Raw genomic sequence first — 19,840 nt, forward strand, 5'->3', positions numbered from 1 at the left:
TAAGGATGATGGAAAGGGACCAGAGCTAGTGTTACACACCCCAAAGCATGCGTTGTAACCTGAGGAGAACAGAGAGGCTGAGTTTGAGAAGATAAGAAGAGGAGAGTGATTAGAGGTTGTGGACATCAATGAGTACACTCTCCCTTACCATTTTGTGCGATATCCTGCATCTCTTTCGAAGTAATGGTAACCCCTAAACACTCTATAGCTCCACCATTAAAACAGCATTTTATCTACCAAGCCTCGATTTCACTAGCTTAATGCCCTTAATGAGAAGCTCACGCCAATTTTAATTGAATGTAAAGAGTCTTTGTCTGGAAAGTGATCTTTTTCTGGGTTTGATTGCCAATTATGGTTCTGGTTTTGGAGATGTTTGCTGGAGAAGTTTTTGGTATAGCTTGTTCTAACACATGTGGTTTGCAGGTCATGGTCTACTCACGGTTTCTGAGATTTTTGCGAGTTCCCACCTTGGCTCTCTTGGCGCTTGGTTTGAGTTTGTTTGAGGACAAACAAAGATCTAAGTCCGGGGGAGTTGATATGTTACGGTTTTGACTCACTTTGACCCCATTTATTTGATAGTTTTGTAGTTGTTTGAGTCCTTTTCAGGTTATAATATGAGGCTAGGAAGCTAAAAGCAAGGATTGGAACAGCAGGAGCAATCGGAGCAGAAAGGAGTTGAATTGGAGAGCACATGCTCTGATTTCCGAGCACATGCTCCCAACTCTACGGATTCATGACGACACGTGGCAAGCATCTAGGCGCTGATTCCCTGCCTAATTCCCCTTATTTTGGGCGATCCTTTGTGAGAAAAAGAGAGAGGATATCGATTTTTAATAGGAAGATTTGAATTTGGATTCCTTCCTTATTTTTCTCCACTTGTATGCTATTTAACCTAGGTTTTTTAGGGGACAGAATATACTCTTTTCTTTTGGTTTTGGGGAGCGACGTTTTTGTGAGAGGGGGAGGAAGAGCGGCTACCTTGTTTATCATTCTCTGAACCCTTTTTATTTTTATGCTATTGAATTTCTCATCTATGTTGGCTATTCAATTCTCTATGTCTGAGTAGTTTTCTTTGCTAGATTAGGGGTTTCAAAAGGGGTTTCATGGGTTAGCAACAGAACACAAATAGGGCTTTATATAATCGATTGTCTTCACTATTGTTAGACTTAATGCTTAGGTTGATTTGATCACCCAATCTATGATTCTAGGTTTATCTATTCATCAAAAGTGTAATAGGTTGCTAGAAAAGACATTAGTGGGCAACTTATCCTAGACCTGCGAAAGTTGATGTGTAGGTGATTTGTGAACTTATCATTCCTGTTCTTTAATGCTTGTCTGCGATTCTGGGCTCAAACGACAGTTTAGGGTTTATGGACCGCCGAGCATATGCTCCGGATGTCTGAGCACGTGCTCCGCGTTTCCGCACAGAATCGATCAGATAGAGTTATTGATGCCACGACAGTGGATCAGTTTATATTTATGTTTGAGTTCTAGACTGGTACTTAATTTATGCCCTGAATAGTTGTTTGGTTGCTATCTCTGAAATTCCCGAGAATCACCCCTGATCTAGTGTTTTGTTTATTGCCTTTTTATACCGTTTTTAATCGCTTAATTGTTACCAAAAACCAACTTTGAATTGTCTTAGCTTGAAATTGAACCAATAGAACCATAGAGTAAAACTTGGTCTTCGTGGGATTCGACCCCTAAGTACTACTTCTTTGCTGTGCACTTGCAGTAGGAAAATAGGGTTTAAAACTCTGTGTTATCAAGATCCTTTGAGCCAAGCAGTATATAGTTGTGTGGGAACAAACTGTTGTGATGAAGCGTATGTGTCAGCGAAAGGAAATGAACTTTCATCAAAGAGCACATGCCTGCTCAAGTAAACACGACCAGTGGGGGGATAAAAACATCTATAACCTTTGTACTTCTCTGTATACCCAAGGAAAATGCATTTGAGAGAGCGAGGATCGAATTTATTTTGAGCATAAGAGCGGAGAGTAGGATAATGATACATAGAGTTTTAAACCCTATTTTCCTACTGCAAGTGCACAACAAAGAAGTAGTACTTAGGGGTCGAATCCCACGAAGACCAAGTTTTACTTCTCTGTATAATTCAAAGTTGGGTTTGTTTGGTAACAGTAATGTGATTAAAACGTTGTAAAAAAAAGGCAATAAGCAAAACACTAGATCAGGGGTAATTCTCGGGAATTTCAGAGATAGCAACTAAACAACTATTCAGGGCATAGATTAAGTACTAGTCTAGAACTCAAACATAAATATAAACTGATCCACTGTCGTGGTATCAATAACTCTATCTGATCGATTCTGTGCGGAAACGCGGAGCACGTGCTCAGACATCCGGAGCACGTGCTCAGACATCCGGAGCACATGCTCGGCGGTCCATAAACTCTAAACTGTCGTTTGGGCCCAGAATCGCAGACAAGCATTAAAGAACAGGAATGATAAGTTCACAAATCACCTACACATCAACTTTCGCAGGTCTAGGATAAATTGCCCACTAATGTCTTTTCTAGCAACCTATTACACTTTTGATGAATAGATAAACCTAGAATCATAGATTGGGTGATCAAATCAACCTAAGCATTAAGTCTAACAATAGTGAAAACAATCAATTATATAAAGCCTTATTTGTGTTTTGTTGCTAACCCATGAAACCCCTTTTGAAACCCCTAATCTAGCAAAGAAAACTACTCAGACATAGAGAAATGAATAGCCAACATAGATGAGAAATTCAATAGCATAAAAATATAAAAATCACAAGGGTTCAGAATCGCTTCTCTAACGTAGCCGCTCTTCCTCTCCCTCACAAAACGTCGCTCCCCCAAAAACCAAAAGAAAAGGTAAGTATCTCCCCCCTAAAACCCTAGGTTAAATAGCATACAAGTAGAGAAAAATAAGGAAAGATTCCAAATTCAAATCTCCCTATTAAAAAGCGATCTCAGCCTTCTTTCTCTCACAAAGGATCGCCTAAAATAAGAGGAATTAGGCAGGGAATCGGCACCTAGATGCTTGCCACGTGTCGTCATGAAACCGTAGAGTTGGGAGCATGTGCTCGGAAATCGGGAGCATGTGCTCCTGGGTCTAAAATCAGCTTTTCTGCTCCAATTCAACTCCTTTCTGCTCCGATTGCTCCTGCTGTTCCAATCCTTGCTTTTAGCTTCCTAGCATCTTATTATAACCTGAAAAGGACTCAAACAACTACAAAACTATCAAATAAACGGGGTCAAAGTGAGTCAAAACCGTAACATATCAACAGTGACCATAAACATAATTGTTCGGATCCCAACACCTGTAGAAACAGAGATGGAGGCTTTTATTGTAAGTGTCGCTCTGGTTACCGCTTAGATACAACCACAATGAGCTGCAAGCGTAAAGAGTTTGGATGGCCTATGATTCTTCTTGGTAAGCTTCCCTCTCACTTTTTCTGGACTTATTCCCGCATCAACTCATTCTAATCATCTATCTGTCTCTGTGATGCGTGTGATCAGTGACCACTATCGTCTTCTTGGTCATCCTTCTTGGCGTTAGTTTCATACAACGTAGGTTGAGGCGTCGTAAAGACACCGAGCTGCGAGAAAAATTCTTTGAGAAAAATGGTGGTGGCATGTTGATACAGCGACTCTCAGGAGCAGGGACATCTAATGTTGATGTTAAAATATTTACTGAGGAAGGCATGAAAGAAGCAACTAATGGTTATGATGAGAGCAAAATCTTGGGTCAGGGAGGCCAGGGGACAGTCTACAAAGGGATACTACCAGACAGCTCCATAGTTGCCATAAAGAAAGCTCGGCTAGGAGACAATAGCCAAGTAAAGCAGTTCATCAATGAAGTGCTCGTGCTTTCACAAATCAACCATAGGAACGTGGTCAAGCTCTTGGGATGTTGTCTAGAGACCGAAGTTCCCTTGCTAGTCTACGAGTTCATTAACAGTGGCACTCTTTTCGATCACTTGCACGGTTCTCGGTTTGATTCTTCTCTAACATGGGAACACCGTCTGAGAATAGCTGTAGAAGTCGCTGGAAGTCTTGCTTATCTTCACTCATTTGCTTCTATTCCAATCATCCACCGCGATGTCAAGACTGCCAATATCCTCCTGGATGATAACTTAACCGCAAAAGTAGCTGACTTTGGTGCATCAAGGCTGATACCGATGGATAAAGAGTAGCTCACAACTATGTTGCAAGGCACTCTAGGTTACTTAGACCCAGAGTACTACACCACAGGATTGCTGAACGAAAAAAGCGATGTTTATAGCTTCGGGGTAGTCCTCATGGAACTGCTCTCAGGTCAAAAGGCATTGTGCTTTGAACGGCTAGAGACCTCAAAACATCTAGTGAATTACTTTATCTCTGCCATGAAAAAGAATCGGTTGCATGAGATTATTGACGGTCAAGTGATGAACGAGTACAATCAAAGGGAGATCCAGGAAGCTGAAAAAATTGCTCTTGAGTGTACAAGACTTATGGGAGAGGAAAGGCCAAGCATGAAAGACGTTGCTGCAGAGCTAGAAGCCTTGAGAACCAAAACGACCAAACATAAGTGGTCAGATCAGTTTCCGAAGGAGGTTGAGCACTTGCTTGGTGTTCAAATCTTATCAGCGCAGGGTGATACCAGTAGCACTGGCTATGACAGCATTAAGAATGTTGCAATATTAGACATTGAAGCTGGCCGCTGATATTTATCAGTCCAGCTCTGACAAAAGCAAATGTAATGTGATTTTTTCTTGTGTTGTTAAGGAATCTTAATGCTTTATATTGTTGTCTTATGGTGTTCTCTCTTTAAAAAAGAAAAAACCAATGACTCCATATATTCTAAGTGTGATATGTTGTTATAAAGGCGACAAAAACAAATTCGTTAAGGAACACTAAAACTTTTTCCAACAAAAAGCATCAAAAGAAACCAGAGGATGTTGTGATCAGGGGTCTTCTTCTACATCTTCTCTATTAATCAAAAATTTTCATATGTGAAAAAGAAAACCAATTTAAATAACTGTTAAGAAAAAGGGTATGTCAAGGAAAGAATTAGAGTAGAGTTTGACGAAGAAGGTTGAGCAATGTCGTCCACTATTCAATAATATATTACCATTTCTTCCCATTTGAAGAATCCTTGCAGCCATCATATCGTACCACTTGAAGGCAATTATCGTATTTGAATAATAATTAAAATATTTTTGAGGTGGGAATATATGTCAAGAAAAAACAGAGTAAATTTGCCGTGTAATATAAGGAAAAGAAGAGAGCCGAGACTGAAGTTGACGAAGAGCGTTTACATATGAAGATTCCTTGCAAATACCCCAACCTTCTTAATCTTTTAATAGTAGTAAGAAAATAAGTCTCTGTTAACAAAACCAAATTGGCTACCCCACTATGAGGGAAACGAACAAGATATCAAGAAACGACGAGAGGACCGAGACCTAAAGTTGTCACTGTTTAACCCAAGCAAACGTACACGTTGGTTCTAGATTCTTTATTGGCATGTTCTTGGTTTTGTTTTTGTAGTTGAATTTTAGTCTTGCATATTCCTGAAATTTCTTAAAGAATGGGAACGGTTCTGAGAAAATGAGTAAAGAGAAACATCTCATGTACTGGACTTCATTTCCTACAAGAAAAAGCTTCAATTCAACGAGATGAGAGAAGAATAAAAAAAACAAAATTAAAAGAGGAACAAAGTTAAAGAGAAGAGAAATAAAGATATATAGAAGATGAAGTTGCAGGGTGTGTTCTTTGGTGGCTATTCTTTCCCTCAACGAGCAACCTCATCCCCATGCCTCGCTAGGAATGCCACACTTTAATGTGGAAATGCTACAATCGAGTACCCTTTACGGCTATAATAAATTTCAAAATAATAACTCATAACATCAAGTTGCCTGGATATCAAAAAAAGTAAGAGACGCGATAGAGATTGAAGTTTATAAATGGTTGACAAGTCCACTACTTAAACGTCCTCCTTGCGTTAAATTGACTTGGTGTGGTCTCTGTAGTTAAATACTAGTTCACTAAAGCAGATTCATGCAATTATTGGGAAACTGAAGACAGGTCAACGTAAACAAGTCAAGTGAACATTTCAACACTGGAGTTTGTTATCTTAGCTTTAAGAAGCCTCGGGGAGAGATGAGAGAAAACTCAAAGAGAAACCAATTTAGAGAGACTGAAAGCAAGTGAGAAAAAAAAGAGAGAAGGAGAAGATGAGGTTGCAAGAGGGTCTGACCTTGGTGGCTATTTTCTATCTTTCTTATACGCAGCTGGTCAAGGGGCATACTCACCAGGATTGCCAAACTAAATGTGGAAACGTCGCAGTAGAGTACCCTTTTGGCACTTCTCCAGGTTGTTACTATGCCGAAGATCCTAGTTTTAACCTCACCTGTAACGAGACAGAGAAGCAGCCCTTCTTTGGCAACGTTCCGGTTATCAACATATCTCAGAGCGGACAGCTCCGGGTTCGGCTACTTATATCCAAAATTTGCTACCACAGTCGGGGAAACCAAGCTGCGAACGAAACGTACAAAATTTACCTGAGGAATCTCACTCTCTCTCAACACAACAAATTTACTGTAGTAGGTTGTAACAGTTACGCATATCTCAACACATCTGGAGTTGAAAAATACTCAACTGGATGCATAGCAATGTGTGATTCTGCCCCAAAGACAAAAGGATCATGTTCTGGTCAAGGTTGCTGCCAGACCCATGTCCCTGGAGGTAGTACATATGTCAATGTAAAACCACATAGCTTTAACGGCCATACTGCTGTGCATCAATTTAATCCTTGCACCTACGCCTTTCTCGTCGAAGATGATAAGTTTGACTTCCATGCTTTAGAAGATCTCAAGAATATGCGGAATGTTACGAGGTTTCCTGTGGTATTAGATTGGTCTATTGGAAACCAGACATGCAAAGAAGTTGTAGGCAGAAACATATGTGGTGGGAACAGCACATGTTTTGATTCTGCTCGTGGAAAGGGTTACAACTGCAAATGTTTAGAAGGTTTTGAGGGGAATCCATACCTTCCAAACGGTTGTCAAGGTACTTTAACTTGAATTCTTACTTTCTTTTCTTTTAGTTCTTTAATCGTTTACTTCATACGTTGCTCTTTTTCCTTGACCAGACATCAATGAGTGTATGACTAGTAGTAAACATAACTGTTCGTATCCTAGTACCTGTGAAAACACGAAATGAAGCTTCAATTGTAACTGTCCATCTGGTTACCGCAAAGATTCCCATAATAGCTGCACTCGTGAAGTCAAGCCTGATTACTTAAGATGGACTCAAATTTTTCTTGGTAAGCTCTCCTCACTAGTTCCGGATTCTTTCCTTTCTGAAAAGACTAGCTCTTAAACACCTATGTGTGATGTGATCAGGAACCATCATCGGCTTCTCAATCATCCTGATTGGCGTAAGCTGTATAAAACGGAGAATTAAGCACCGGAAAAACACTGAGCTCCGACAACAATTCTTCGAGCAAAACGGTGGCGGCATCTTGATACAGCGACTCTCAGGAGCAGGGCCATCAAATGTTGATGTTAAAATATTTACTGAGGAAGGCATGAAGAAAGCAACTAATGGTTATGATGAAAGCAGAATCCTGGGTCAGGGAGGTCAAGGAACAGTCTACAAAGGGATATTGTCAGATAACTCTATAATTGCTATAAAGAAAGCTCGACTTGGAGACAGTAGCCAAGTAGAGCAATTCATCAACGAAGTGCTCGTGCTTTCACAAATTAATCACAGGAACGTGGTCAAGCTCTTGGGATGTTGTCTAGAGACCGAAGTTCCCTTGCTGGTTTATGAGTTCATTACCAGTGGCACCCTTTTCGATCACTTGCACGGTTCCATGTTTGATTCTTCTCTTACATGGGCACACCGTCTAAGGATAGCAATAGAAGTCGCTGGAACTCTCTCATATCTGCACTCCTCAGCTTCTATTCCCATAATCCACCGCGATGTCAAGACTGCTAATATTCTCTTGGATGAAGACTTAACTGCAAAAGTAGCTGACTTTGGTGCATCAAGGCTGATACCGATGGACAAAGAGCAGCTCACAACAATGGTGCAAGGCACTCTCGGGTATTTAGACCCAGAATACTACAACACAGGGCTTCTGAACGAGAAGAGCGATGTTTATAGCTTTGGGGTAGTCCTCATGGAACTAATCTCAGGTGAAAAGGCATTGTGCTTTGAACGGCCACAGACATCAAAACATCTGGTGAGTTACTTTGGTTCTGCCATGAAAGAGAATAGGTTGCATGAGATTGTTAATGGGCAAGTGATGAACGAGGATAATCAGTGTGAGATCCAGGAAGCTGCAAGAATTGCTATTGAGTGTACAAGAATTATGGGAGAGGAAAGGCCAAAGATGAAAGAAGTAGCTGCAGAGCTAGAGGCCTTGAGAGTCAAAGCAACAAAGCATAAGTGGTCGGATCAGTATCCTGAGGAGAATGAACACTTGCTAGGTGTTCAAACCTTATCAGCACAAGGCGATACTAGTAGTAGCCGTGGTTATGACAGCATTAAGAATGTACCAATATTGGACATTGAAGCTGGCCGCTGATTTTAATGCTTTCACACAAAATCACATCATATGTATTTCTTTTGTTTGTAAAAAAAAAAAAGAATCCTACGTCTTTGTTGCTTCATCAATCTATCTAGTTATTGACAAATTTAGAGTTTTTGTGTTCATGAATCTAATGTCCATACGACATTGAAACAACTGAAATAAGAAACACTAGAATCTAAACAAAGGCATAAAAATGAAAACATAGAGAAAAGTGTTATGAGAGCAATGGACCTGCAATTCCTAAAATCAATCATCTCCTGTACCTCTTCATCATCGATTCTGCTCGCTCAACACTAGCGAAAGCTTGGTAAAGAGACGGAGGAGGTTTCTCGAACGTGATCGTTGTCATCACACCGTCAAAGCATCTGTTCAAACCCATCAAAAACTCGTAACGCTGCTCCTTCTCTCTCGCCTCTTTAGCTAGCTTCGTACTCTCGCATTTGCAACCACCGCACTTACACTCAGGCACAGGATCGTACTCCGACAACTCCAACCAAGCTTTATTCAGTTTCCCAAAATACTCCGCCACGGAGTCACCACCTTGCCTCAGCGACGCGATTCTCCGACGAAGCTGGTAAATCTTCAGATCAACGCTCGGAACGAACCTGCTCCTTAGACTTTCCCACGCTTTATGCGCAGTCTCCGCGTACAACACAGATTTAACAAGCGTCTCGCTCATCGAGTTCATCAGCCAAAGCATAACCATCGCGTTGCATCGTTTCCATGGCTGATAGAGCGGCGAGGAAGGTTCTGGTTTCTCGATTGTGCCGTCGACGAATCCGATTTTGTTCGTGAATCGAAGGAAATCGAGAAACCGTAGTTTCCAGAAGATGTAGTTGTCTTCGGCTTCGTTGAGTTTTTCGATAGAGAAGGAATTGGGTGATAGTTCAAGATACTCTGGTTGTACATAATACGGAGACTCGTCATCGATTGTGATAGTTTTCGCCATTGTCGTCGTCACTCGTCACTGCTCTCTCTCTTCTAAATTCTAGGGATTGCTTCTTTTTATCCCTTTCGATTTTGACTTTTTTAGTCTTGAAATATTTTCTTTTAAGTTAACAGTTGGGCTTTAATGGGCCTTATATTTCCCGTCGAGAGCCCAAATATTTAGGGTTTTATCATTTCTTAGTTAAACAAGCATGAAGTCACACTCATCAGAATAGAAACCATCTCAATCATATCTGATTTGTGTATCAGTGTATGTGTTGTTAGAACCGATCCAAGCTCCTGAAGGAAACGCCTTTGCCAAGTCGAATCCATGGCTTTGTTGGGAACTGCCATCAAGAGCAGTGAGGTGGAAGTTGAGAAAGACAAGCTAGAATATTCGATCCCTTATGATTTAGAGGTGGAGATACTGAGTAGATTGCCGACAAAGTCTATGATGAAGGCCCGATGCGTGTCTAAGATATGGTCTTCCATCATCCGAAGCCAGAGATTCGTCGATTCCTACTACACTTTGTCCTTGACGCGATCGCGTTTTATAGTCATTTTATGTAACGGTGGTGTATACGCCAAGCGTGACGTCGAGCGTTTGTTCATTTTTTCCTCTTCCTTCGAGGAAGAGAAATCTTCTTCTTTAGTTGCTACGCTAGACATGACAATACCTTCTGTGGTCTTGAATTACAACTTCAAATGTCCTTCCATCCATGGCTTTCTCGGTTGTTGTAGTAGTAGATTTCAGTTCATTGTATGTAACCCGACCACGAGGCAAGTCATTACTTTACCCATTAAAGGAATCCGCGCATCCTTGGGATATGATCCTGTTGGTCGTCAATTCAAAGCGTTGAACCTGGTGACTCGTCCTGAACTGTTTCCTGATTTTCTAGTTCACGAGGTTATAACATTTGGAGGAAGAGGAGAAGTATCACGCAAAAAGGTTACCACCGCTCCTTATTACCCTGTAGCCGATGGACTTTACATCAATGGTTCCATCTATTATGCTGCTTGGGCCCCTCATCTAAGAATGGATCCGGTGATTGTGTGTTTTGATGTTAGATACGAGAAAATAAGTTTTATTAAAGCGCCTAGGGATGTTGTCTTCTGGGAGTTTGAATCAATATTGATAGATTACCGAGGGAAGTTAGCTTCGGTTTCAATACACCCATATGCTCCTTTCCAAAGTTTTAGTTTATGGATACTTGAGGATGCCATGAAACATGATTGGTCCAAGCAAACATTTGAGCTTCCCTTCCCTTTGGCCGATGTCATAACTTCCCCGGGCACGAACAAGGCTGGTGAAATCATTTTTGCCCCAAAATATCTCCTAAACATTGGTCAACCCTTCTTCATTTTCTACTACAATGTAGAAAAGAAAAACATTAGAAGCGTTAGGCTCCACGGAATTGTAGACGATGAAGAGTTTTGGCGCCGATATGGACTCCTAAAGAATATGACCGTCACTATCTCACCCGAACACGTTGAAAGTATTGCCTCTTTGTAATGTGTGTGCGTTTTTTTTTTCTTTTTTTTTTTTTTACTTTTTAAGGACCTTAATGTAAGAGCTTGAGCTAGACTTGGTTTTTTCTTCTTTTTAATCAATATCTAGTTTGTTATCTTATATACCATTGATGATTTGCATTTTCTGACATGTGTGTTTGTTTATTAACTGCTGTTCATGTTTTGAGTGTTTTTGTTAGTTTTTGAATTTTTTTCTAAATTGTTTGTTTTCGCTAAGGTAATATATATGCACAAGATATCATTGAACTGTTTGCTAGCTTGTCGAGGTCGTTTATTTATCTATGTAGATTATATTATGCCATTTTGGAAGTTTTGGGCAAGCAAATCTTTTGGAAACCCATATATATTCTTAACTATCATTTGAGTTTAAACGAACAATCTCATATGTCTAATTCTAAAAGACAGTGCAAAGAAGCAGGTAAGAGAAAGATTATAGTGAAGGTGGTGTATCTTATTAAACTAGAAGCTTGCAGATTCCCTCCCCTTACTGCTTCTTTCCAAGGTTATTCCGAGTTTGAGGAGGGATACTTTGCATGATCTCTATCCATTACTATTAGTTTCACGGATCCACAATAATTTCACCATAAGATGCAAATCTTGTTCTCTAAGTCATATCTAATATAGAACGAAGGGTAAACCCTTCAAGAATTATAGCACTAATTTTCTTCAATAAAAAGCTACAAAAGAAACAGAGAGCATACTTTAATCATCATGAGTCTCTCATTCCTGCATGGCCACGACAACAAGGCGAATTTTCGTAACTGAATAATAAAACTTGAATTTTGAGGTGTAAATATATATATATATATATATATATATATATATATATATATACTCTTCTAAGTAAAAACTAAAAAGATTGAATTTTTGAGGTGTAATTTTGAGGCGTCGACAAGTCAACCATTTAACAACATCATTGAAATGAAATAGATATAGACGTAGGTCAACTTGTACGTGGTTGTCATCTGTGTGTTCCTACAAAAATAAATTGAAAGAGACATAGACGTTGGGAAATTAAATAAGAATGTAAAGGGTGTGAATAGAGTGATGGAACCGGTCGGAATCTTGGGTTAGTAGTTTTTAATCTCCATTCAATAACAAGCTATGGTACACTTTTTAGATGATTAAAAAACTAATCAATATATATGATTACCAAATTGTTTGACAAGTCCAATTGTTACAATTATATCTTCCTTACAAGGCAACATTGAAGATAAATGTTCGACAAGTCCAGTACTTCTGGTCTGTTCTGTGTAGTAAGATTCCTGCAATTATTTGGAAAGTTTGGACATATCAAGATTGGGGTCTTAGCTATAATAAGTAGAAGCCTCGGAGAGATGAGATAAAACTCAAAGAGAAACCAATTTAGAGAGACTAAAAGCAAGTGAGAAAAAAGAAAGAAGGAGAAGATGAAGTTCAAGTTGCAAGAGGCTCTGGTGGCTTTTTTCTACCTTGTTTATACGCAGCTGGTTAGGGGGCAAACTCATCCTCGCGAGGGTTGCCAAACTAGATGTGGAAATGTCACTATCGAGTACCCATTTGGCACTTCTCCAGGTTGTTACTATGCCAACAATCGTAATTTCAATCTTACTTGTAACGAGAAAGAGAAGCTACTTCTTTTTGGCAACATTCCAGTCATCAATATTTCTCACAGCGGCGAGCTACGTGTTCGGGTTCCCCCTTCCTACTCTTGCTACAATAGCGGAGGAATATTTAATAGTTCTCAGTCCACTACTTTTGGGCTGGGTGATTTAACTCTCAGCACTAAAAACAGGTTTACTGCAGTAGGCTGCAACACTTTCGCATTTTTGAGCACCTACGGAGTTGCAAATCACTCATTTGGATGCATGTCAATGTGTGCTTCTCCTCCGGAGGCAAATGGAGAATGTTCTGGTAAAGGTTGCTGCGAGAGTTCTATCCCTAGGGGGAGCAACTTCTTCGGAGTCCAACCATATAGCTTTAACAACCACACTTTTGTGCATAGCTTTAATCCTTGCAGCTACGCGTTTCTCGTCGAAAATGGTACATTTAACTTCGATGCGTTGGAGGATCTTAAGAATCTGCGTAATGTCACAGACTTCCCTGTGGTATTAGATTGGTCCATTGGAAAACAAACATGCGAACAAGTTGGAAAAACGAGCATATGTGGTGGGAATAGCACATGCTTCGATTCCACTCGTGGAGTCGGGTATAACTGCAAATGTTTTGAAGGTTTTGAGGGGAATCCATACCTTTCATACGGCTGCCATGGTATACTTTCATAATAAATTATTTTGGTTTTTACTTCTTTTGGTTGGTAATTGTTGTCCTAACACAGTTGTTATTGCATCTTGCTTTTTTTTTTCTTGGGACAGATATTAATGAGTGTACTAGTAGTATAAATAACTGTTCGGATCCCAAGACCTGTAGAAACAAGGCTGGAGGATTCTATTGTAAGTGCCAATCTGGTTACCACTTAGATACCAACACGATGAGCTGCAAGCGTAAAGACGTTGGATGGACTATAATTCTTCTTGGTAAGCTTTCCTCACTGTTTCAGGTTTTATTGTTTCCCATATAAACTCATTCTAATCATCTATGATATGTGGGATCAGGAACAACCATTTGCTTCTTGGTAATCCTACTTGTCGTTAGCTGTATAAAACAGAAAAGGAAGCATCAGAAAAACACTGAGCTCCGACAAAAATTCTTCGAGCAAAATGGCGGTGGTATGTTGATACAGCGACTCTCAGGAGCAGGGCCATCAAACGTTGATGTCAAAATATTTACTGAGGAAGGCATGAAGGAAGCAACTAATGGTTATGATGAAAGTAGAATCTTGGGTCAGGGAGGCCAGGGAACAGTCTACAAAGGGATATTACCGGATAACTCCATAGTTGCTATAAAGAAAGCTCGACTTGGAGACAATAGCCAAGTTGAGCATTTCATCAACGAAGTGCTCGTGCTTTCTCAAATTAACCACAGGAACGTGGTCAAGCTTTTGGGCTGCTGTCTGGAGACTGAAATCCCGTTACTGGTCTATGAGTATATTAACAGTGGCACTCTTTTCGATCACTTGCACGGTTCCATGTTTAGTACTTCTCTAACTTGGGAGCACCGTCTGAGGATAGCCATAGAAGTCGCGGGAACCCTCTCATATCTACACTCCTCTGCTTCTATTCCCATAATCCACCGGGATGTCAAGACGGCTAATATTCTCCAGGATGAAAACTTAACTGCAAAAGTAGCTGACTTTGGTGCTTCAAGGCTGATACCAATGGATAAAGAACAGCTCACAACTATGGTACAAGGTACTCTGGGTTACTTAGACCCAGAATACTACAACACAGGGCTTCTAAACGAGAAGAGTGATGTTTATAGTTTTGGGGTGGTCCTCATGGAACTTCTCTCAGGTCAAACAGCACTGTGCTTTGAACGGCCACAAACCTCGAAACATTTAGTGAGTTACATTGCTTCTGCCATGAAAGAGAATAGATTGCATGAGATTATTGACCGGCAAGTGATGAACGAGGATAATCAGAGAGAGATCCATGAAGCTGCGAGAATTGCTCTTGAGTGTACAAGAGTGACGGGAGAGGAAAGGCCAAAGATGAAGGAAGTCGCTGTAGAGTTAGAGGCCTTGAGAGTCAAAACAACTAAACATAAGAGGTCGGATCAGTATCCTGAAACAGAGGAGATTGAAAACTTGCTCGGCATTCAAATCTTATCAACACAAGGCGATACAAGTAGCACTGGCTATGACAGCATCAATATTGTACCAATATTGGACATTGAAGCTGGCCGCTGATGTATCTCTTTTGTTTGTTAAAAGAAGAATCCTAGTTCTTTGTTACTTCATCAATTATATTTGTTTTGAGACATATTTGTATATATCATTCATCTATAACCATGCTCATATTCCTATTTAGTTGTTATGCTAACCAATAATCGTTCAATAGAAAAAATTCAGATCATGATCATCATTTTCCAAAATGGTTTTTAAGAAAACAACTCAAAACGAAACACTAAAATCTAAAAAACAAAAAACAGAGAAAAAAGTTATGATGATCGACCTGCAATTCCTAAATTCATAATCGATTCTCAATGCTTAACCATAACGTAAGCATCGTGAAGAGAAGGAGGAGTCTTCTTGTACATGATTCGCGTTCTCACATAGTCCAAATCTTTGTTCAAACCCATCAGAAACGCGTAACGCTGCTCCTTCTCTCTCGCCTCTTCACCTCGTTTCGCACCCTCGCAATCAGAACCACCGCAGTTACACTCGGGGACAGGATCATACTCCGACAACTCCATCCAAGCTTTACTAAATTTCCTAAAATACTCTTCCTCAGAGTCACCACCTTGCCTCAGCGTCGCGAGACTCCGACGAAGCTCGTAGATCTTTGAATCAAAACATGGAACAAACACACGTCTGAGATCTTCCCACGCTTTATGAGCAGTCTCAGCGTGCAGAACATGGTTTTGAAGCGTTTCGGTCACCGAGTTCATCAGCCAGCACAGAATCATCGAGTTGCATTGTTTCCATGGCTCGTAGTGCGGCGAGGAAGGGTCTGGTTTCTCGAGAGTACCGTCGATGAACCCGATCTTGTTCGTGTATCTGAGTAAATCGAGAAATCGAATCCTCCACATGACGTAGTTGTCTTTGGCTTCGCTGAGTTTCTCGAGTAAGGTACTGACGAATAGGGTGAACTGGTGAATAAAATATGGATGGAAATAATAGGGAGACTTGGTGTCGTGTGTTAAAGATAAGTTGCTGATGATAGTATTTGCCATTGTCGTCACTGCTCTAAGTTCTCTGACTTCTCTCTGCTTCTCTAATTCTTGGGATTTGCTTTTGTATATATATATCCCTTTCGAGTTTGAGAAAAAAAAAAGAGTAACTTTACGTAGCTTCCGGCGAGTGAGGAGAAGAAGAAGAACAGAGTACAGCGAAAAGGAAGCGTAGAAGAATGAGTCAATTAGATAAGACAAAGTCAACACACAAGAAGAAAGGAGTTGGGCTTTATGTTTTGTAATAGGGTTGTAGAGTCTAAAGCTAGTAGCTAAAAGAATAAATTAGGCCCAAGTGTTTAAGTGTGTTTGGTTAAAGTCTAAAGCTAGTAGCTAAAGGACAATTAGAGTAGATAACTGTTGTTGTAAGATATGTTATCTAGCAAGTGATTGATGTCCCAGTGTGTAGGGTGGCTACTAGCAAGTGATTGATGTAAGTCTTAGGGTCTAGACTCTAGACCAAGTGTGTGTGTATATTGTAACAAGTGGAGAAAGCCACTATGTGTATTTGCGTGAGGAGATGTTGTAAAAGTTGAAAACGTTTCTTGGTGTCTCTCTAAACAAAGAAACCAGAAACCAAATCGGAGATATATAGAGCAAGAGAACATAAACCTTTGTGAGAAGCAAAACAGAGGTTAGTGAGAATTCCAACAATGTCAAGAAAAGAAGAGACGACCGAGGCTGAAGTTAAAATACATACTTATGCTTACGAGATTATTCTAAGAAATTGTGATCATTCACCTTAATTGGTATGCCTAACGAGTAGCTTGTATCAGAAGATTCAGAGTTCATGAATCCTAAATCCATGTTGTATAGAAAAAAAAAAGCAACTTCAAGTGAAGGATAACTAGATTTATGTAGAATAAGTAATCTTGTTGTCACATGATAGTGTAGATTACAGTAACATGATTAAAAAAAACGACGCACAAAGCAACACTAGGGTTCAAAGAAAGCATAAAAGTAAAACGAAAACAGAGAGAATGTGAATGATCATCGACCTGCTTCCTAGATTTACTCATAGGAAGCCACTCATCTTTTAATCGTCAATTCTGCTTGCTCAACCATAGCGTAAGCTTCGTCAAGAGACGGAGTAGGTTTCTTCACGTACATGATAAGCCATGTCACAAAGCTCAGGTCTTTGTTCAACCCCATCAGAAACGCGTAAAGCTCCTCCTTATCTCTCGCCTCTTTTGCTCGTTTCGTCGTCTCGCAATCGCAACCGCCGCACGAACACACTTTCACAGGATCATACACCGAAAGCTTCAGCCAAGCATTGCTCATTCTGTCGAAATATTTAGCCACAGAGTCACCACCTTGCCTCAGCTTAGATATTTTCTGACGAGTCTCGTAGATCTTCACATCGACGTTGAGCACGAATATAAGTCGGAGATGTTCCCACATGTTATGCGCCGTTTCACCAAACGTGACACGTTTACTAAGTTCTTCCGTCATTGAATCCCACATCCAACACATAACCAACGCGTTGCATCGTTTCCATCGTTCGTAAAGCGGGGAGGAAGCGTCCGGCTTCTCAAGTGTACCGTCGACGAACGCGAGTTTGTTCTTGATTCGAAGTAATTGAGTAAAAGAAAGTTTCCAGATAGCATAGTTGTCTTCGGCTTCGCTGAGTATAATACTCGAGTGTCTGTACGGAATTTCATCTTCATCTACATAATAGGGTGAACCGAAATCGAGTGCTTCAGATAAGCTCATATTTGTTTCCGCCATAGTCGCTGCTCTCAAGTTTTGTTTCAGGGTTTACCTTTTCCTAAAAAAACTAAAAATCTATAATATCTACTTTACTAAAAGACTCAAACAAATTGAGTTTAATGGGCATTTGGATTTCCCCTTACGAGCATGGCTCATGACATCACCTATGCATTCATCTTCAATTGAAGTCATTAGTCTTAGTCATAATTTTTTTTTTTTCCGATCAAAAAAGTCATAAATAAATAAAATCTATACTTTCTACCATATGATTTTTTTTTTATGTATAAAAAAATAGCACTACGAGATTATTAGTAACCATCAAAATCTTATATAATAATTATTAGTAACCATCAAAATCTTATATAATAAGAGAAGGTTTTTTCTAACTTTACATAACAATGTGATATTTGGCACTCCACTTTTATGACACATAACATTCTATTTTTTATTTAGCTTTATTTTATTTGTATCTTATATGGTGTATAGTTTTGTTAAAAAAAGATAATTGTTGTTTAGTTTATTTTTTTCAATTTCAACATTTTTACAAAAATATCTTCCTTCCATTTTTTAGTTTTAGCATCTAATATATTTCATAATGAAATCACACACCATAGAACCTAAAAATAAAATACTGATCACCCAACTAAAAAATATAACAAATTGAAACCAAATACAAATAGAAAATGGCTTCATACATTTCAAAGTAAAAACAGAAACCAAATTAATTTATGATAGACTAATCTAATATAAAAGATTTTCTAATATATAAAAAACTCACATTATATTCAATAATCATATATATTGTAGTAAATACACAACTCAAATTTATATTAAATAGTAATTTATAAGTTACATTTTGATTGTGTTTAAATTATATGTACTAAAAAAAAACATAATGGTATCATAACATTAATTGCTTTATCACCCTATGATATAACAGAAAACAATAATTTCAAAATTTAATTTATTGTTAATCATAATATTTATATTTAAATGATTAGAAATAGAGACAATATATAGAAAATAAAAAATATATTAAATTTCACACACTTTAATTTTCATGAATTTTTATAAAAACTGGTTAAACTTATACTACAAGATATTTGTTTTGTGATATCGTTTTAATAATTATTTTAAAATTGCCTTATCATATATAAAACTAATTTTTGTTAACTATTACTTTTAGATGATGACAATAAAATTATATAGGAAAACATAAAATTATCTATCAAAAAAATAAATAAGATCTTACACTTTTCTTTCTAGACTACTCATCAGTTTTTAATTTTCTAAAAAAAAAAGAAAAAACTATAAAAAAAATTTAAAAAATATAATGTATCTTAACTATTTAACGAAAATACTATATAGTTGACTTTGCTATAAGTAATGATCTTATTACTATAGTAACATACTGTTTAAATAATTTCAACAATACATTGTAATCAAAAATATTAAGTAATATTTACTTTAACTTTTTTTTTCACGACCCTTCTATGAAACACTATATAACATATATAAATTATAAATTGTAGTTGAATCGTAATATTATGAATATTATTTTTAAGACATATATTAACAATTACATCTGTTCATTTCATATATAATTTAATAAAAACTTTATTTATATTTCAAGTTAATAATGCATACATAAACCACGCATCGCGTGAACTACTTTCTAGTAGTACATATTTTACACTTTTGGAACAAGGTTACCAACCTGCAAAGCTTAAAATGAAACTTTTTAAAATGGTACATATCAAAATTTCAAGTAAATTATTCGAGCTTATTATTAGTTCTGGTATTGACTTTAAGACTCGAAACGATATTGATAGACACATTAACAAAAGGAAAAAGAGTTACGAAAATGGCGAAAATAATAATATACGAAGGTGACAAAAAAATAGGCTATCAAATGGGTTTTCGAGAGACTCTAGTGGAGAGAATATATAAAGTTATGGCATGCAGCTTAACAGAAGGTTCCCAAGAAGAATAATACAAACTGAAAAGAAACAAACCGAAGAATATACAATAAAGAACAAAAAGATTAAAAATAAATTGGAAAATTTTGATTTGATTTGATAGCCATGCACTAATATTGACTTATATATATATATATAAAGCCTAATTGGTTGAGATCAGGTGATTTGATTTTATAGCTATATCTTTTACTATTCAACTTAACCTTTTTGATTAGACCGTGAGTAGGTGAGTTTTATTATCCAACTTAACGTTAGATAAAATGTCCCAGTTCAAGTTCGTAGACGAGTTATTTGTTGACCCGTTACTTTTCATTGGCTGATAATTCTGACTATACCATTTTCATCTTATTGTC

At 38.3% G+C, this 19,840-nt stretch overlaps 7 protein-coding genes and 1 pseudogene across 8 annotated transcripts; 5 read left to right on the top strand and 3 right to left on the bottom strand.

Moving 5' to 3' along the window:
• Positions 1-3,245: 3,245 nt before the first annotated feature.
• LOC104776240 (wall-associated receptor kinase 1-like) lies at positions 3,246-4,786 on the top strand. Of its 2 annotated transcripts, none has more exons than XM_087508726.1 (2): positions 3,246-3,423; positions 3,510-4,786. In XM_087508726.1, exon 2 carries the CDS (start codon positions 4,196-4,198, stop codon positions 4,694-4,696), a length of 501 nt encoding a protein of 166 aa, XP_087364852.1. In that variant the 5' UTR covers positions 3,246-3,423; positions 3,510-4,195; the 3' UTR covers positions 4,697-4,786. Both variants share the same exon structure in this region, with proteins under 2 accessions (XP_087364852.1, XP_087364853.1).
• An 805-nt stretch (positions 4,787-5,591) lies between these two features.
• On the top strand, positions 5,592-8,674 carry LOC104776246 (wall-associated receptor kinase 2). The gene is made up of 3 exons (XM_010500274.3): positions 5,592-7,040; positions 7,123-7,296; positions 7,376-8,674. The coding sequence occupies exons 1-2, from the start codon at positions 6,206-6,208 to the stop codon at positions 7,191-7,193; spliced, it is 906 nt and encodes a 301-aa protein (XP_010498576.2). The 5' UTR covers positions 5,592-6,205; the 3' UTR covers positions 7,194-7,296; positions 7,376-8,674.
• LOC109130411 (wall-associated receptor kinase 5-like) lies at positions 7,561-8,674 on the top strand. The gene has a single exon (XM_019239877.2). The coding sequence runs from the start codon at positions 7,561-7,563 to the stop codon at positions 8,563-8,565; it is 1,005 nt and encodes a 334-aa protein (XP_019095422.1). The 3' UTR covers positions 8,566-8,674.
• Positions 8,639-9,520, bottom strand: LOC104776245 (uncharacterized). Its single transcript, XM_010500273.3, has one exon. The coding sequence runs from the start codon at positions 9,518-9,520 to the stop codon at positions 8,822-8,824; it is 699 nt and encodes a 232-aa protein (XP_010498575.1). The 3' UTR covers positions 8,639-8,821.
• Positions 9,521-9,811: 291 nt separating this feature from the next.
• On the top strand, positions 9,812-11,031 carry LOC104778805 (F-box protein At1g30790 pseudogene; annotated as a pseudogene).
• Positions 11,032-12,134: 1,103 nt separating this feature from the next.
• On the top strand, positions 12,135-14,931 carry LOC104776247 (wall-associated receptor kinase 2-like). Its single transcript, XM_010500275.3, has 3 exons — positions 12,135-13,278; positions 13,383-13,544; positions 13,623-14,931. The coding sequence occupies exons 1-3, from the start codon at positions 12,438-12,440 to the stop codon at positions 14,813-14,815; spliced, it is 2,196 nt and encodes a 731-aa protein (XP_010498577.2). The 5' UTR covers positions 12,135-12,437; the 3' UTR covers positions 14,816-14,931.
• Positions 14,875-15,952, bottom strand: LOC104778806 (uncharacterized). The gene has a single exon (XM_019242367.2). It carries the CDS (start codon positions 15,799-15,801, stop codon positions 15,109-15,111), a length of 693 nt encoding a protein of 230 aa, XP_019097912.2. The 5' UTR covers positions 15,802-15,952; the 3' UTR covers positions 14,875-15,108.
• Positions 15,953-16,629: 677 nt separating this feature from the next.
• On the bottom strand, positions 16,630-17,650 carry LOC147946700 (uncharacterized). Its single transcript, XM_087508729.1, has one exon. The coding sequence runs from the start codon at positions 17,524-17,526 to the stop codon at positions 16,828-16,830; it is 699 nt and encodes a 232-aa protein (XP_087364855.1). The 5' UTR covers positions 17,527-17,650; the 3' UTR covers positions 16,630-16,827.
• Positions 17,651-19,840: the final 2,190 nt, after the last annotated feature.

This window comes from Camelina sativa, chromosome 3 (assembly GCF_030686135.1).
Source record: "Camelina sativa cultivar CO46 ecotype springtype chromosome 3, ASM3068613v1".
In the NCBI taxonomy this organism is placed as follows: Eukaryota; Viridiplantae; Streptophyta; class Magnoliopsida; order Brassicales; family Brassicaceae; genus Camelina; species Camelina sativa.

What these genes read in the sequence shown, in the direction of transcription:
- LOC104778806 (XM_019242367.2), bottom strand. Translation starts at nt 15,801, where the DNA reads ATGGCAAATACTATCATCAGCAACTTATCTTTAACACACGACACCAAG.
- LOC109130411 (XM_019239877.2), top strand. Translation starts at nt 7,561, where the DNA reads ATGAAGAAAGCAACTAATGGTTATGATGAAAGCAGAATCCTGGGTCAG.
- LOC104776246 (XM_010500274.3), top strand. Translation starts at nt 6,206, where the DNA reads ATGAGGTTGCAAGAGGGTCTGACCTTGGTGGCTATTTTCTATCTTTCT. An exon ending in CCTTCCAAACGGTTGTCAAG is followed by an intron (nt 7,041 to 7,122) that starts GTACTTTAACTT and finishes TTCCTTGACCAG; the next exon opens with ACATCAATGAGTGTATGACT.
- LOC147946700 (XM_087508729.1), bottom strand. Translation starts at nt 17,526, where the DNA reads ATGGCGGAAACAAATATGAGCTTATCTGAAGCACTCGATTTCGGTTCA.
- LOC104776240 (XM_087508727.1), top strand. Translation starts at nt 3,378, where the DNA reads ATGAGCTGCAAGCGTAAAGAGTTTGGATGGCCTATGATTCTTCTTG. An exon ending in ATGGCCTATGATTCTTCTTG is followed by an intron (nt 3,424 to 3,509) that starts GTAAGCTTCCCT and finishes GCGTGTGATCAG; the next exon opens with TGACCACTATCGTCTTCTTG.
- LOC104776247 (XM_010500275.3), top strand. Translation starts at nt 12,438, where the DNA reads ATGAAGTTCAAGTTGCAAGAGGCTCTGGTGGCTTTTTTCTACCTTGTT. An exon ending in CCTTTCATACGGCTGCCATG is followed by an intron (nt 13,279 to 13,382) that starts GTATACTTTCAT and finishes TTCTTGGGACAG; the next exon opens with ATATTAATGAGTGTACTAGT. An exon ending in ATGGACTATAATTCTTCTTG is followed by an intron (nt 13,545 to 13,622) that starts GTAAGCTTTCCT and finishes ATGTGGGATCAG; the next exon opens with GAACAACCATTTGCTTCTTG.
- LOC104776245 (XM_010500273.3), bottom strand. Translation starts at nt 9,520, where the DNA reads ATGGCGAAAACTATCACAATCGATGACGAGTCTCCGTATTATGTACAA.